General features: G+C 48.5%; 1 protein-coding gene across 2 annotated transcripts in view; it reads left to right on the top strand.

Moving 5' to 3' along the window:
• The window catches only part of ZDHHC14 (zinc finger DHHC-type palmitoyltransferase 14), a 293,643-nt gene that overhangs the window by 241,692 nt on the left and 35,271 nt on the right, over nucleotides 1–16,680 (top strand). For both annotated transcript variants that reach the window (XM_040238892.1, XM_040238893.1), the window contains exons 4-5: nucleotides 9,637–9,774; nucleotides 13,208–13,256. In XM_040238892.1, coding sequence (XP_040094826.1) covers nucleotides 9,637–9,774; nucleotides 13,208–13,256 — 187 coding nt within the window. The remainder of the gene's footprint in view (nucleotides 1–9,636; nucleotides 9,775–13,207; nucleotides 13,257–16,680) is intronic.

A 16,680-nucleotide genomic window follows, 5' to 3' on the forward strand; every position in this document is an offset into this window, starting at 1 on the left:
ATAAATAGTGGATCATTTTAGGAAATGGAGGACTTCCTTGGGGGTCCTGTGGTTCACAATACAGGGTGCCTGGGTTCAACACCTGGTCAGGGAACTAAGATCTCACGTGCCACAACTAAAACCCAGTGCAGCCAAATAAATAAATAATAAATAAACATTTTAACAGGGCACTCAAAGCCAGTGCACTGGGACAACCCAGAGGGATGGGATGGGGAGGAGGTCGGGGGGGGGTTTAGAATGGGGGACACATGTACACCCATGGCTGATTCATGTCAATGTATGGCAGAAACCACCACAATAAAGTAATCAGCCTCAAATTAAAACAAATAAATAAATTTTTTAAAAAGAAAATAGAATATAATGAGGAAACCAATACAGAAAGCAGATACGATATAGGTCTGTCTGCTCTAGTTGAAGGGGAAGGAAAGGTGGACCTCCCAGCACCCAGGAGCTGAACTAGGCGATGCATCAGCCCCACAGACATCGTGGCTGGGGCTGCAGGAGCCTCCAGGACGCAGGCAGAGGGGCTTCCCTGATCTTATTTGCTTGGCGGTCCCTCCAGCAGCAGCATGGAGGACAGACAGACGGGGCGGCCCAGGAAGGTTTCACAGTGGCTCATGAAAGAGGTGATGGGGCCTACGGCTGCAGTGGCCTTCAGAGTCAGGGAGCAGAAGCACCGAAAACATGGCAGGAATAATGCGATAAAAGGAACTATCTTGTTGACCAGCCGGACGCGAGGGGTGCGAGCCAAGGGTGGAAATGAATGCGTTGTCTACCTTGGGCAGCTGGATGCACAGGGGTGCCGTTTACTAAGAAAAGGTGGGTTAGCGAGGAGTGGGGAGGCTTAATGAATACAGCTGAGGGCCCGCTGAGTGAGAGACACCTCCGGACGGTTAGGTGGAAACGTCCAGCGGGCAGCTGGAAAGAGGGCGTGAACTCACCCACGGAAAATACATCAGTGAGAAGCATAAAGGCCCCAGAGTGCACCCTCAACTAGTGCCCGTGTGCTCGAGGAAGGACTGGGGTTTATCCACTCCCAGCTGCACCCTGCCACACCTGGATGTGCAGCAGATCACCAAAGCTTGAACCGAAGGGACACGGGGACTGTGGAATCCCAGACACATGTCCCGAATTGCCCCCCAGGCAGCTGGAGAAGCAGGTATTCCAGAGGGTGGAAGGCCTGGGCAGAGTCAGCATGCTCCGAGGGTTTGGGAAAGCCCTGTGGATGACTTCTGAGCATCACACTCCCCTTCTGCCCATCTGTGTCTAGCTCTGTTCTGTATCCACAATGGGGAAGCCAGAGCTTGTCCACAGAGAGCCAGCCTGAGCTGCAGGAATCCCTGACTCTGGGAGGGCTGGGCACCTGAGGGTCTTCTGATCAGCAGATCTATCTCAGGGTATAAGTTGCTTCAAAATGCATCTCCCATGCCTGCTTGTCTCTCCTCCTAAGCCCAGAATTTCCTCAACACTGGAAGCAGGAGCTGAAAACACATGGGAAACAAACCTAGACATTTTGAGGAAATAAATGTATAAAGTTGCCATTTTGAGGCATTATCTGTTGGTCAAGTCCCCTCTTTTGACCCCCAAAGATGCTCAGCACTGTGCCAGGTTGTGGCAAAGCCAGGGCGGAGGCAATGAAACCATGTGGGTGGGGGTGGGACAGGGGGGTACAGTCCAAGGTTATGTTAAATTGTAATGTAAAGATTACAACAATTCTGCAGTTACTAACTGGTTTTACACTGAAAAGTAGAGGTTTTTTGTTTGTTTGTTTGTTTGTTTGTTTTTAACAAATGGAGCTAAAAGCTGCAGAATCTTAATTTGTGGGACATTGATAAGGACTCAGGACCAGAAGAATCCATACAGGTACAGATAAAACACAGTCCCTTTACATTTAATTTTACATCTCAAAGGGGTCTTGAAGCTTATTTCATCCAACTTTTTACATGTAAAGAAACTTAAGTCCTCATGCACAAGAAATGTATTAATACATTCAGCCCGCAGAGTTAGTTAATAAAATTTCTTTTTTATTTTTTCATTTGCTTGTTTTTTAATTTTTACAATGTTGTGTTGCTTTCTGCTGTACAACAGCTCGAGTCAGCCATAATTACATCCCCTCCCTCATGAGGCTTCCTTCCTCCCACCTCTCTAGGTCATCACAGAGGGCCAGGGAAGGAATGGAGATGCAGGTGTAGAGGGTGGACTTGTGGACACGGTGGAGAGGGAAAGAGCGGGACAAATGGAAGAGGTCGCATCCACATATGTACATGACCTCGTGTGAAATGCATGGGGCTTCCCGGGTGGTGCTCGTGGAAAAGGATCCGCCTGCCAAAGCAGGAGACTGAAGATCCCTGGGTTGGGATGATCGCCTGAAGGCGGGCACTCCAGTATTCACGGCTGGAGAATCCCATAGACAGAGCAGCCTGGCGGGCTACTCTCCATAGGGTTGCCAAGAGTTGAGCACAAATGAAGTGACTGAGCGTGCTTGTGTATAATGGATAGCTGGTGAGAAGTTGCAGCTAATATAATTCCTTGATTTTATTCCTCTGTAAAGTTAAACGGATAGAACTCGTTTTCAGGAAAGGGACTGAGAAGCAGTGAGAGGGAAGGAGGTAAGAAACCTTCCCTGATACATCCCTTTGCCCCAGATAGCACCCAAGTGCCACCATCTCAATAAACAGTGTTTGCCAAGTAGGTTTGTCAAATCTGGACATCTCCATAAGAAGTTCAGTTCTTCTGATGTTCGATTTGCTGAGAATGAGGTCATTTTTTCACACGTTAGAGCACTTCTCGGCTGAGGGTGGGCCCCACAGATATGAGCTAGGTCTTCACGTCCCCCAAAGCGTAGATGCCCTGAACCAGAAAAAGCCCACGGGGCCACGGGCACAACTACCAGTCCTGGCGTAGCTGCAGTCCATTGTGTTCCCATTCCTGCCGATGTGTGGCGCCTGGAGCTGCAGGAACCCAAGCGGGCTGCCCCAGGAGGAAGGGGCCGGGTCTTCAGGGCCCACCTGGCACAGTGACCCGCAGAGAACCAGCATGGGAGGCAGGAACAGGTGGTTAAGTGTTCACCTGGGTTCCCACGCCAGCTCCTCCGTCTGCACGTTCCTCTTCTGTACAATGGGCATAATAGAACTGACCTCACCAGGTTTTGTGAGAATTAAGTGATGCTACAGTGTTCTTGCCGGGAGAATCCCAGGGACGGGGGAGCCTGCTGGGCTGCCGTCTATGGGGTCGCACAGAGTCGGACACGACTGAAGCGACTTAGCATAGCATAGCATAGCATAGCATACATGGGAAATGCTTAACACAGTGCCTGGCAGGTAGCAAGGACTCAAGAAAGTTTGGATAAAAGTGAGAGGAGGAGGAGATGGGGTAAGCAGGTGAGGTTGCTTTCCAGAAATCTCACCAGTCATTAAACAAGTGGCAAGACTATTATTACTTAGATTTTACCAAAAGATTTAGAATAGCATGAATTATTTACTGTCTAAGAATGTGTTCCTCTAATACTTTAGCTAGCTTCATATTTCAATGTTTCTGTTATATAATTCTTTGAATTACCTGGGAACCATAAAGGCCTGGTAATACTATGTACCACTAGATCTCAGCATTCATCATGCAAAAAGCATACCTCATGAGACAAAAGAGAAAAAGATACCTCATGAGACAACATTTTTCTAATTTTGGAGGGAAAAAAAAAATCCTAGGTTTCAAGGAAAAGTAATTTTCCACTCCATACCTTTAAAAACATTTAACTTAATTTAAATGTAATTGACATTTAAATGAGAAGTTTTACATCGCAGTTTTCACATGATTCTCAAGACACCCTCAGAGAGAGAAGTTGGGAGGACTGTTCTCAAGATGCAGTCCATGCAGCCCAGGACCACTACTATGGAAAACTCAGAATTGCTTGGCCTGAGGATATGACTTTATTTATCTCTTGGGGGCCTGACTTCTGGGAGATTTCAAATTCTTAGCATTTTCAAACACTTTTATTCCTTTTACTGGCAACCTGCAAACACAGCTTTTGGAAATATGCTTCCCTTAATACTTCAGTGCATTTTTCTGCCTCTGTCCAGTTTTAATATGTCTCCATCTCTCCTTATTTTTAAGGCCTCTTTTCTATATTCCATCTCTTCGGAAAATCAAATCTTCCTTTAGTCAGAGTGGCCTAGTCCCTCAGCTCAGCCCCTGCTGGCCCTCAGTTGGCTCAATAGCGCCCTCCTCTGAAAAGTGTGGGGATAGCACCTACCTCGTGGGGCTGTAGTGAAAGGTAGGGTTAATCATCATTGATACTGTTCTGTTCATTAGTATTTAGTATTAGTATTTAGAGTTTGGGGTTCCCAAGATAGGATCATAATTCCACCTGAGCTATGTTCCCACTGGCCATTTTAATGAAATCTCCTTTCTCCACTTAGGATCTGGTAACTCTGAAGTTGCCTGGAATTCCTCCTGCCTTAGAATTCTAGCTGAAGCCTCAGGGTCTCCCAATAGCCCCAAGCACCCTACAGAGGTTTTTAATAACCTCACCTCTGCTTCCCACCATTGCCAGACCGGACAGAGCCTGCTTCTCCGAGAGCTTATTCACACTAATGACCATCCCATCAGTTCTTTCCTACTTCTGTCAACATCTTCCAGGTCTCAGCCTTCTCTGATCATCTTCAGATTTCCTAGTCCCCTGCCCTTTCCTGTGGTTGCCTGTGTGCATGTGTGCTTAGCCGTGTCCAACTCTTTGCGACCCCATGGACGGTAGCCCACCAGGCTCCTCTGTCCATGGGATTCTTCAGGCAAGAATACTGGAGTGGGTTGCCATTCCCTTCTCCAGGGGATCTTTCCCACCCAGGGATCGAACTTGGGTCTCCTGAGGCTCCTGCATTGGCAGGTGGATTCTCTACTACTGGCACCACCTGGAAATCTCATCTTTCATCAGAATATTACAATCTCTGCACCTGGCGGCCAGAAATAGTGATCACAGAGGAAACTGCCAAAGGCAGTTAAAGGCACTTCTTCCTGTGCTTAGCGCGTGTCTGTCGGGCGTGTGCTTCATGCCAGGCACTTGGGTACTGGGGCGGTTAGGGGACTAGACATGGCTTCTCACCTCAAGGCTTCACCTGGGGAAGGAGAGGAAAGAAGCCCAGAAACCACACCAGGTAGCATGATGCCCACCGAGGTGTGCGCAGGGTGCTCCAGCTGGCTGACTCCAACCTCACATTATTTTAGAGAAATTTCTAGGTTCGGCCCACGCCACCCTGTGCTCCATGTTCCATTCCTCTTGCCCTCAGGCTCCGTCCTTCCATTCAGCACAGCTGAGCACAGACAGCCCCCACCACCCGCAACAGCCTGGCTTCGGGAAGGGCTCCTCATTCGATCAAAGGAACCCTCCGGAGAGGCTGCAAGGGCAGAAACCACACCCTTCTGGCAGGATCCAGACCTCAGAGTAACAAGTCTGAAGTGGGTTTGTTTTAAAAAAAAAAGAGACTTCATCTCATCCACAGAGCTGCCCTGGTGGCTCAGGGGTAAAGAATCCATCTGCCAGTGCTGGAGATGAAGGAGATGCGAGTTCGATCCCTGAGTGGGGAAGATCCCCTGGAGAAGGGCATGGCAACCCACTCCCCTATTCTTGCCTGGGAAATCCCATGGACAGAGGAGCCTGATGGGTTACAGTCCATGGGGTCGCAAAGAGTCGGGCACGCTGGGTTAGGACATCACACACGCCCACTTCACCCCCAGGGCATAGGACACCAGTCAGTCTTCTCACACAGAAAATGGCAGTCTGCCCTCTAATGATGGTTGCTTGAGGAGTCTCAGATGCTGTGGCTGCACGCCACCACGTTGCCAGCAGTGCCCCTTCCCCAGGTGTCCTGGCCCAGCCAGCCCTGCCTCACTCAGGCCCTGGGAGTCAGCGTGTGTCGGCCCGCCCAGGCTGAGCTCCTGCCACTCCGTTTCTCGCCTTCAACCCCTCAGGAAGGATGCTGTGTACAGCCAGCGTCACGAGCAGACGGAAATCACTGTATTCGATATCCCTCTGTTAGACGCTCGTTCTTGGGGTGTGGGTGCTGAAGCGTCCTCACCAATGAGACAAGGAACCCCTGGAAGCCAGGGCGTGTCGGATACGCTGTTGTAGGTTGCCTGATACAGTGTGGGGCTCGCAGGGACACTTACCCAGGGCAGTGGGGGCTGGTGGGCGAGGGTTCTGGAGGAAGCTAGAGCCCTCCAGCCTGGCTGCCGTGCTTGCTCAAGGGGATGTCCTTGGGGTAGTGTGGGGGCTTAGTCAGTCCCTGACAAACATTTACTAAAGGCTCAGAGTAGAGTCAGCAGACAAAAGCAAGTAAAAATAAATAAGGTGATTTTTAGATAAGGTGGGTGAAGGTGGCAGTGGCTGTTTTGGCATCATCGGTATAGAGCTGACATTTGAACCTGGGGGGAATGAAAAGATTACTGGGTGAAACAGAGAGTCTGCAAGAAAAGAAGAGATGCAGGCATATTCTGGGGTGAGGGAGGCTCTGGCACCCTAGAAATCAAAAGGAGGGAGGAGGGCACCAGAGCTCGGGGTTAGAGGAGACTGGGAGGTGGCCCTGGGCTCTGAGCATCCTCCTTCCACAGAGATGCACGCCCAGCTCTCAGGCTCATTTGTGTGTGTGTGTGTGTGTGTCACTCGGTCGTGTCTGACTCTTTGTGACCACATGCGTTGTAGCCCACCAGGCTCCTCTGTCCATGGAATTCTCCAGGCAAGAACACTGGAGTAGGTTGCCATTTCCTCCTCCAGAGGATCTTCCCGACCCAGGGATAGAACCCGAGTCTCCCGTTTTGTAGGCAGACGCTTTACTGACTGACCCACCAGGCTCGTTTACCACCAGGTATCCAAAAGTCACAAAGGGGACCATGAAAAGCATTAAATCAAAGTCTTTCTCAGCAAGCCGACACTGTTAGCGGGATTTTGTCAGCCAAGAAAAGGGTTTTCAATAAGGCAAGTTTCCAAATGGAAATTGCTTCCACTCAGAGCTGCTGGAGAGCCAGGCGTTCACACCTACCCTGAGAGATTGCTCGTCTCCTCCAAAGCCCCCAGACTCCGTGCCCAGGGGTTTCGCGTGCATCATCTGGTGCTTTCCTTCCCTAGCAGCTCTGCCTCCCTCAGGAAAGTACGTTAGCTTAGCTCACGGTGAGCTTTTTAAGCTAAGAATACACCTACCCCCTGCCCCCATAGCAATGATCACAGTGCCCCATTAAGACCTTGGTTCTTGGAGTAGGGGCGTCCATCGTGTTAATTCTGCCTCCCCAGCTCTGATGTCTCCTCTGCTGGTAGGCAACTCTCGCTATAGTGGGCAGGCTCGTCCACCACTCACTTGGCATCTGGAGATCAGCTTTCACAGCTGGAACCAGAGGTCCCACCCTGACCTGGCCTTCTGTGTCTCCAGCCTCCACGTCTCATTTTCATCTTCCATAGGCGTGTATTAAGCAGAAAAGAGGTTTCTCAAATGACAGCCTCAGAGTCTTAGGAAAATTCGGTTGATCCCAATTTCTTTTCTCTTTCTGCATGTTCCGTGTAGACTTTTCCAGTGCACCGCCCATGTTAGATCACTGACTTGGGGAAATAAGGTTGTTTTACACAAGGATTAACTTGTTTGGGCTTCCCTTGTGGCTCAGCTGGTAAAGAATCCGCCTGCAATGTGGGAGACCTGGGTTCAGTCCCTGGGTTGGGAAGATCCCCTGGAGAAGGGAAAGGCTGCCCATTCCAGTTTTCTGTCCTGGAGAATTCCATGAACCATATATATACTTCATGGTGCTGCAAAGAGTCGGACATGATTGAGCGACTTTCGCTTTTCACTGTAACTTTTCCAGCTGTGTGGGGTTGACTACATGTTGACCTGTGACTCACACAGACACACCCTACGAGTTGCTTTCCTTTCAGTGTCAGCATCTTACAGGCGATTGAGTTGTCACCAGGCTGGTGAGCTTTGAGATTTCTCTCGGGGTGACCAGCTGCTGCTTGCTTTTGTCCCGTGCAGACAACATGACTCTTACCGTTTCTCTGCCACCATGGTCTCACAAGCATCTTCATGACCTTTTCAAGAAATAAGCTTGCACTGGGCTTCCCAGGTGGCGCAGCAGTTAAAGAATCTGCCTGCAGTGCAGGAGACCCAGGTTTGATCCCTGGGTTGGGAAGATCCCCTGGAGAAGGGAAGGGCAACCCACTCCACTATTCTTGCCTGGGAAATCCTACGGACAGAAAGTCCGTGGGGTTGCAAAGAGTCAGACAGGACTGAGTGACTAACATACACGCAGGCTTGCACTGAACATAAAATATGAGATGAGTGATTTATGATAGGTGACCGGAAAGGGAGGAAACACTGCCTCGCATAACTTGAGAATGTTAGTTTACGTAGTCCCACCTCACAGCCTTCTCTGTATCTTTTCAAAGCATACATAGAGAGATGTGAGATTTGGGTAAAAGCTAAGCTTGGATAAGAGTCCAAGTGAAAAGCTTAGCATTTTTCCTGTGGCAGGTGGTCTGCTGTGAGTGGCTGCATCAGACACCCTGGATAGGCCTTTTGAGTAGAAGATCAGCTGAAAAGTAGAGCAGCACTTAGCCATTATTTAGAAGAGGAAGAGCAAATCGCAAACGCCTTACAGACTCTGGTGAAATCCCCAAGGTGGGAGGACAGAGGTTTGAGATAACAGGATAAAAATGCCCAAAGCAGCGCTCTGTCTTTTCCAAATGCTTGAGGCAGCCTGTGCATTGGCAAGACGGGATGAGCCCTGAAAAAGAGCTGACCTCAACCCTAGTTCCACTGCCTCTGAGCTGTACGGACCCTGCAGGCAGCTTCCCCCCTAAACCGCAGTTTGCTTATCTGTAAAATAGGGTAGCAGCATCATTATCCTCATAGGAATGTTTCAAGGTCAAACGGATGGGTGTATGTGACATGTCTTCACAAGCTATAAAGCACCACATGCTGGTTTTTTAAAAAACGCTTTCCCAGAGAGTATTTGGCCCCACAGGACTCTATATGGTATCCTTGTTTGACAGGTAAGGAAGCCGAGAGTTGTGGACTACAAGATCAGGTGTATTACATTATTTGAAGATCAGAGATCACTTTAAAAAAATGATATAAATTTTTTTATGACTAGTGAAATGGCCGAGACATTTCTTGGAAAACAGTAGTAGCTGGAATGGGAGAACCGGGATTGTCCCTCTGTCCTGTCCTAGGCTCCTAGTGACCTCTCTCTCGGCCACTTACCATGAGAGATGGTCGCTCAGCACCACACACCCATGAAAGGTGGAGCTCCAGCCCCGCCCAGCCCAGCAGTTACCATCAGAAGTGTTGTTACCATCTTAAGGGAAGATTATTCTATGAACCAAAGAGCTTTCTTGTACAAAAGAGGGAAATCTTTGAGTTTTCTATTGTAATAAAAATAGAATGCACATCCTTTGTTTTTTTCAAAACAGCTAAGTTCCGTTGAAAGAATTATTGCTTTCTTGATGTGTCTTAACGTTGCGTGTTTCTCTGAGCAGTGCATTTGGAAATACAAGCAGAGAATGTTTTATTATGTTATCAGAGAATGGGAGGGGGAGCTCCCTCAAGTCAAAAAACATTCTATTAATTGATTTTCTGTTTTTTTTCTTTCTGCCTCTCATTTCAGAACGATTTGATCACCACTGTCCCTGGGTAGGCAACTGTGTGGGGAAAAGAAACTACAGATTTTTTTATATGTTTATTTTATCTCTGTCTTTTCTGACAGTCTTTATATTTGCATTCGTTATCACCCACGTCATCCTTCGTAAGTATGCTGGCGAAATCAGATTACGTATGTAACCATTTGCCTGACTTCAGTTTTCTGATTTAATTTTGATTTAAGATTTTTGGTCATTCCGGGCTCTCTCTTTTCCTTGTCCTTCTCCCTGCCCCCTCCTCCCTTCCAGCCGCCCCCCGTTTCCGTTTCTCCCCTCCCTCCCCTTCCCTTCTACCCCCATCTTCCGACAGCAGCTGCCAGGGGCGCCCCTGGATCAGACTCTTTCACTTACAAGACTTTCTCCTTGACACGTGGTCCCTGTTCCAACCTTGTGACTTCACTTTCTCTTCTGCTTGAGGGATCCCCAGGAGGAACCATCCCCATATTTTCCCAGAGGATAATGTGTTGTCATGATACCCACTGAAAAACAGAACCTTTTTTTTAAATGTGAATCTACTTAAGCAGGAATTGTCACCCTCCCTAAAAAAAAAAAAAAAAAAATGGGGGATAAAGACTGAGCTTTCTTACACACAAATCTATAAATGTGAGATACACATTTGATAAGATGTTTAATTATCTGCCAGGACATTGGCAAGCTATGAAGGAAGCAACTTTATTAAATGAAATTGGGATATAGGTGATTTTAATATATATTTGCCTTAACAAATGGCATTTTTCACTCCCCTTTCGAAGGTCATAACTTTGAACTCACTTTCCTATAATAGGGATGTGATGAGAAGGAAGCCACTTGGCTTTGACCTGTAAAGGTGAGCCTTTAAACTTCCATTACAGCTCCAATAGCAACATTAAAGACCGGCATCGCCTCTGTCCATATTCCTGAAGTACAACCATCTATTAGCAAGTCCAGAGCCTCTCTCTGGAATGTTTCTAGAAGTATCTAGACACACGCCTCACTTTCTTCCCTGGAGCAGTGATTAGACCGATTAGACCGAAGCGTGCTAAGACCAAATTTAGACACGCACATTCTCTACTTGCTCTCTTGGTGGGGTTTAAATGGGGGTTGAGGGGAGCGGGTGGTATTGGAAGTTTCATATTAGTTTTTTACTTTGGACCTTCATGGACTATTCCAAATTTTCACAGGCATTTTAAATGCTAGTTTCCATTCATTCTTTCCCAATCTTTTCATCTAAATGTAACACAAATTTGTAATATATGTATGAGAGCCATAACTTGCTGGGACAGCAGGAAGAGGATTGTCACCGATCGGAGACCCCTTTACCCTTCCTCACCACCTGGGAAGGATGGCCTGAGGGCTCTCGGGGGGCACCTGTTTTATTTTCAGAGTCTCAAAGTGGCAGCAATGTAACTAGGGTCCTCAGTTCAGTTCAGTTCAGTCGCTCAGTCATGTCCGACTCTTTGCAGCCCCATGGACTGCAGCATGCCAGGCCCCCCTGTCCATCACCAACTCCTGGAGCTTGTTCAAACTCATGTCCATTGAGTCAGTGATGCCATCCAACCATCTCATCCTCGGTTGTCCCCTTCTCTTCCTGCCTTCAATCTTTCCCAGCATCAGGACCTTTTCAAATGAGTCAGTTCTTTGCATCATGTGGCCAAATTATTGGAGTTTCAGCTTCAGCATCAGTCCTTCCAAAGAATATATATGTATTAACAGACAGAAGAAGCAGTTGTTTACACAAGTAGAGAAGGAAGAAGTACTGATATTCCAGCATATTTATGACACTGAAAAATAGCCTTTAAACATTACCGCTTATATCATCTTTAGCAACTTCAAAATGCCTACACATATATATAATCACACTGTATTTATGGCCTTGCCCCTACATTCTGGGTATCAGACAGTTTTTACCTCACACATTAACTCTGGTAACACACACGCACTCTCACACACACCGCGAAGCCTGTCACTTGCCACCACACTGGCATTTTCATCTCTGCTGCAGTCCATGGGGTCATAAAAGAGTCAGACATGACTAAACAGCAACAAATTTTTGCTCATTCTGGTTTCAGCAAAATGGAGTTTGCTCTAGCTTATTCTGATATATTGTTAACCCAATCTTCCACCACCACCCCCCCAAAGAAAAGCCTGCAAGTTACTGCACTATTTTGGACCAAAGCAAATAGAGGTTTTCCTCTCCCAGTTCTCCAGCCCCCACCACAACCCCCACTAAACAACCCCACCCCGACCCCCGATTTGTGCTCAAGAAGGGCAGAAGCTTTACATGACTCCATGATCACCCCTATGATTCTGGAAGCCTTGGCAAGGACAGAGAGCTGTTTGAGAGCAGCTGGGGACCGTGCCCCAAGTCCTCCCTGCCAGGAAGTAGGCTCTGAGAGGGGACACCTTATAGCCAGGGGCGGCCGGGGAGGAAGCCTGTCGTCCAGAGATCACCGGGAAGGTGACGTCTGGATTTCCTCTTAGAGGAAGCAGAGCTTGAGAAAGCGATATGGTCTGGGTTCAGCAGGGAAAGAGAAATCGTCTCTTCTTGTCCGTCCGTGTGCCTCAAGATTGCGTTTGCTCCAAGATCCTCAGCACGTCCATGCCACCCCGGCCTAGCAGGGAGGGACAGGAACACCTCAAGCTTTCCTCATCAGTTCTTCAATCAGTTGGCGTCCTTAGAGCACACGGCACATTCTCGGGGCTCCGAGGTGGCCAGTGGGCAAGAGGGGGTGGGAACTCAGGGAAGAACTGGAGCCATCACACCGTTAGCCTCCCCCCAGCCAGCCTGGCTTCCGGTTCCACCGAGGGTCTGGAACAGACGACGCCAGGGAGATGCGCTAGAACCGGTCCCGTGGCGTCTGTCCTGTTTGGTCACTTCACTGCCGCGCCAGGGCCAGTTTATGTCCCCAGAACACGGGGACCCAGCCTTGCCAACCCAAGGTGGGGCCGCTAAGAGCTCCTCCAAATGGGCTTTTCTTTCTCAAAAGCCTCTAACACCAATACACAAAATAAAAACCGCTTTTTGTCAGATGCATCGTCCCTCCGGCCCCTGAAGAAATGTTTTCTTGCACAGACAGTCTGTATTCACATGTCTCAAACCCCAAAGCAGTCAGCAATATAGACTTCAGGTTTATGAGTTTGTTTACTCTGGGTGCAGAGAAAGGCGTCTTTGATGATGCCCAGGGTCAAACGTTAACCAACTTCGGGGAAACAGTCTTTTGTAAAAGAAGAGAGAAAATAGCATACAGTATTCTATTTCCCTATTAAAATGAGGAAAACAAAGGAGTAATCAGAACTGTAACTTATGGGAATGTATGCAGACATCCATCTGCTTTTACTGAACAAATATCCTCCAGATGTTGGGTCTACTTATGAATCTGCCATTTTCTTGTTGAATAACTTTGGTGGAATCTCCTGTCGAATCAGTATCGGAGCTCTACCAAATGTAATTTTATTGATCTCGAGGCACCGATTATTTTTGTGTAGATGAGAGGGCTTTCAACATGAAGGCTGTTTCTTGGAAGTGATGTCTGATTACTAAATTCTGTTTCATTCCCCCAGGTTCACAGCAGGCGGGATTCCTCAACGCTCTTAAGGACAGTCCTGCAAGATATCCTTTCCAAGCTGTAGTTTTTCACCATGTTAACGTGTTAAGTATTGGACTGGCCTTCTCCTCAGTAACTTCATCTTGGGCCTTGGCTTTCCTTCTCATAAATCATATTCCTTCTCCTTCTGTGAAGCATCCAAAGAGCTCCTTGATATTCACCTGTGTGAGTAACAGCCTTTGAATTGCTTAAAACCTCGAAGTGACTCATTTAGCCTCGTTGAAACTGAAGTGCTCTTTCGCTGGAAAACTAAGTGTGAATTCTTGCCCACCCCCAGAAACCGACACTGATTTGTGTTAAGTCAGATTGGTTTACGGAGTAGTCAGGCTGAGTTTCAGCTGACTTCATTTTGATCAGCAGGTGGTCCCTGAAGAATATTTATGGGCGCCCCTGTGTGGGGCCCTTCTTGTTGCAATCACATGGAGATTCTCTGACCCTCTGTAGGTTCTGTCTAAGGGTTCAGTTTGGTGTCTGGGCAGTATGGATAACCCCGCAATTACTTCTTGAAACTGAACATCTGTTCATAGCCCTGAGTAGAGATGGTCAGTCTCAAGTCATTTGGAGTCATCCCATCCTCCCAAACAGTGTACACAAGCATGTAGCATAGTATTTTGAACTGCTCAAAAGAAAAACGTTCACCCCTGAAGTGCTTGAATGGTCTCCCACACCCTCCCCTGCCCTCCTGAGTTTGACACTAATTGGTGTAGAGTCAGCCAGCTGGACCCACTGACCTGGCTCCATCTGAGACTCAGCTGTCTGTCTTTTTCACATAACCAGTTAGACTGGATTTGGGCCTCCCTAGTGGCTCAGATGGTGAAGGATCTGCCTGCAATATGGGAGACCTGTACGATCCCTGGGTTGGGAAAGTCCTCTGGAGAAGAGAATGGCAACCCACTCCAGTATTCTTGCTGGGATAATCTCCTGGACAGAGGAGCCTGGCAGGCTATAGTCATGGGGTCGCAAAGAGTCGGACGCAACTGAGAAGCTACCCCTGGGAGTAAGCTTCATCTTGTGGCAGAGAATTCTTAAATAATGAAGAATTCTGCTAAAATGTACATGTCATGACCATCATTTAGCTGTTAAGGTGAACCAGCTTGTGTGCCTAGAAGCTGGCTGTGTGCATGTATGTGCGTGATAATAGTAGTAGTGGAGGTGGTGGTATTTAGTTAGATCTGTATGTCCTCTCTGTGTGTGTGTGTGTGTACTTAGACGGTACAAAGTGTCTCCTTTCTGGCAGCTCTGTGTTTATGGGCAGCACAGAATGTTGGCAGTGAGTGCAGACTCTATAGTCAGTTGCTAGTCTCTTAGAAAGGGGACAGGGACATATGAAGATATATGAAGTCTCTTGGCGAGTACACCTCACAGGTTTGTCCTGTCTTCTGTTAATGATCTGAGAAGGTAGAGTTAGCTAGAAGTTGGCCAGAAGTCAAGGTTTTGCTGAGAATGAAATTCTCGACCTCTGTGGCTGCTAAAAGCAGGTCCTTTGGGAAACGCCATCTTTGTTTCTCTCCCCAACCCTGCCAGGGGTGATCATCCTCCTCCATCATCACCCCTCTGTGTCCTTTGGTTTTCAAGGCACATTGCTTTGGCAAATCTTATAGCCAAGCCTTGCCTTTTCTTTCCTGAAGAAGAGGCTCGTCTCGGTGTTTCAGGAAATCAATTCCGTTATGAAAACATGCTGGTCTTGTTAAGTTTAATAAATGCAACTCAGAACCGGCCTTGATGTCTTAGGCTGTCAGCTGGAATGCTTCCTGAAGCCTCGGGAGTGTGGCAGCCTCAGCCACCTCCCCTCCCCTGTCCCCGGGCACCTGCATCTCTCCTGAGACCGTGGGTCTGTTCTGGGTGCCCAGGAAACATTTCAGACCATGGCAGCAGTCAATGAAGGGACTCCTCTCTGTGGGGTTTCCCTGGTGGCTCAGATGGTAAAGAATCTGCCTGCAATGCAGGAGACCTGGGTTCGGTCCCTGGGTCAGGAAGATCCCCTGGAGAAGGAAATGGCTACACACTCCAGTATTCTTGTCTGGAAAATGCCATGGACAGAGGAGCCTGGCAGGCTACAGTCCACGTGGGGTTGCAAAGAGTCGGACACGACTGAGCAACCAACACTTTCCCTTTCTCAGCGGGGAGGGTGGAGAAGGGCTGACCTGAGCCTGGGGCATTTCAGCTGTTCGTTCTCCTTTGGGTCCCGCAGTTCCCGCTGGAGCAGAGAGGGGCTGGGTGATTGGGTTTGTTGTTGCTGGGTCTTCCTGGTATCTGCTCCAGACCTCCTCACTCGAATCATAATCCCAGAGAAGGAGTCACAAAAGACAGGCAGCGAGTCCTAGTCTGGAGTGAAAGCCTTTTAATTTCCGCTCTGCCACAATTAATAAGGTCTGGGGTCCTTTCTTTTAACTCTTCTGTATCTCAGTTGTTTGGCCTGGAATCGTGAACTGCCCTGAACTTGGCAATGCTAAGCTGACAAATGCAATGACATGGAACGTAAGGGAGAATGCTGAAGGCCAGAGCAATGCTTCTGTGCAAGGCAGGAGTGGTTTCAGAGAGGCTTCTTTTAGTGGCACTGTCTGCGACGGGCAGGCTCTGGCGGAACGTCCTCCTAGAGCACACACGTCTGCTTGTTCTCATGGTTGACTGTGCCTGTCATCTGTGTCATCAAGAGCACCGTGTTCCCCAGCAAGGTGCTGAGAGGAGCGACAGTGTATTTGAGTGGCACGCTGTTTATATGGAAAGGGGAGGAAGGAGAGAAATGCTCTAATTTGGTTTAGAGCAAGTTTTAGCTGATTTTCCTTTGAAATATCATTCTCAGGTAGAGGTGAAGAGTTTCTCCTGTGGCCCAGAAAACTCATGAAAATCTCTACCACTGACTTTCCAAACTGCATCGCCGTATCCAGGGCTGACCCTCTCCAGCCACAACCGGGCGTATTCCCCTTTTGGGGGGGCTCCCCAGGCGTGTCCTCCACATTCAGGAGCTTGGCAGCCGCAGCTGTGATAGCACAAGGGCTCGGAGTGCATGGCCGTCCCCCTCTGGCCTCCAGACACAGCTCCAAGGCCCCCCTGGCACATCCAGGCCGGGGCCTGCTCTCGCACGTGCCAGCTCTATCAGCTCCCAGCTTCTATGTAACAAATGGCCACAAATGTAGAGACTTAAAGCAACGGAAATTTTCCATTGCCCAGTTCTGCAGACCAGAAGTTCAGAAGGCTTGACTGATTGGTACCCTAGATCCAAGGCTGAAACCACCGTGAGGCTGGCCTGGATGCTGATCTGAGGTCTCAGGGGAGCACCCTCTTCTGGCTCATTCAGGTACTTGACTAAAATCATGGGGTATAGGACTGAGGCTCCTTTCCTGGCTCCATCCCCTGACTCCAGACTCCCTCTGTCTTCAAGGCCAGTAACGGGGGAGCTCACACTCTGCGTCTCTCCTGCCTCGTCCA

The sequence above is a fragment of the Oryx dammah genome, unplaced genomic scaffold (assembly GCF_014754425.2).
Source record: "Oryx dammah isolate SB20612 unplaced genomic scaffold, SCBI_Odam_1.1 HiC_scaffold_4, whole genome shotgun sequence".
NCBI lineage: Eukaryota > Metazoa > Chordata > Mammalia > Artiodactyla > Bovidae > Oryx > Oryx dammah.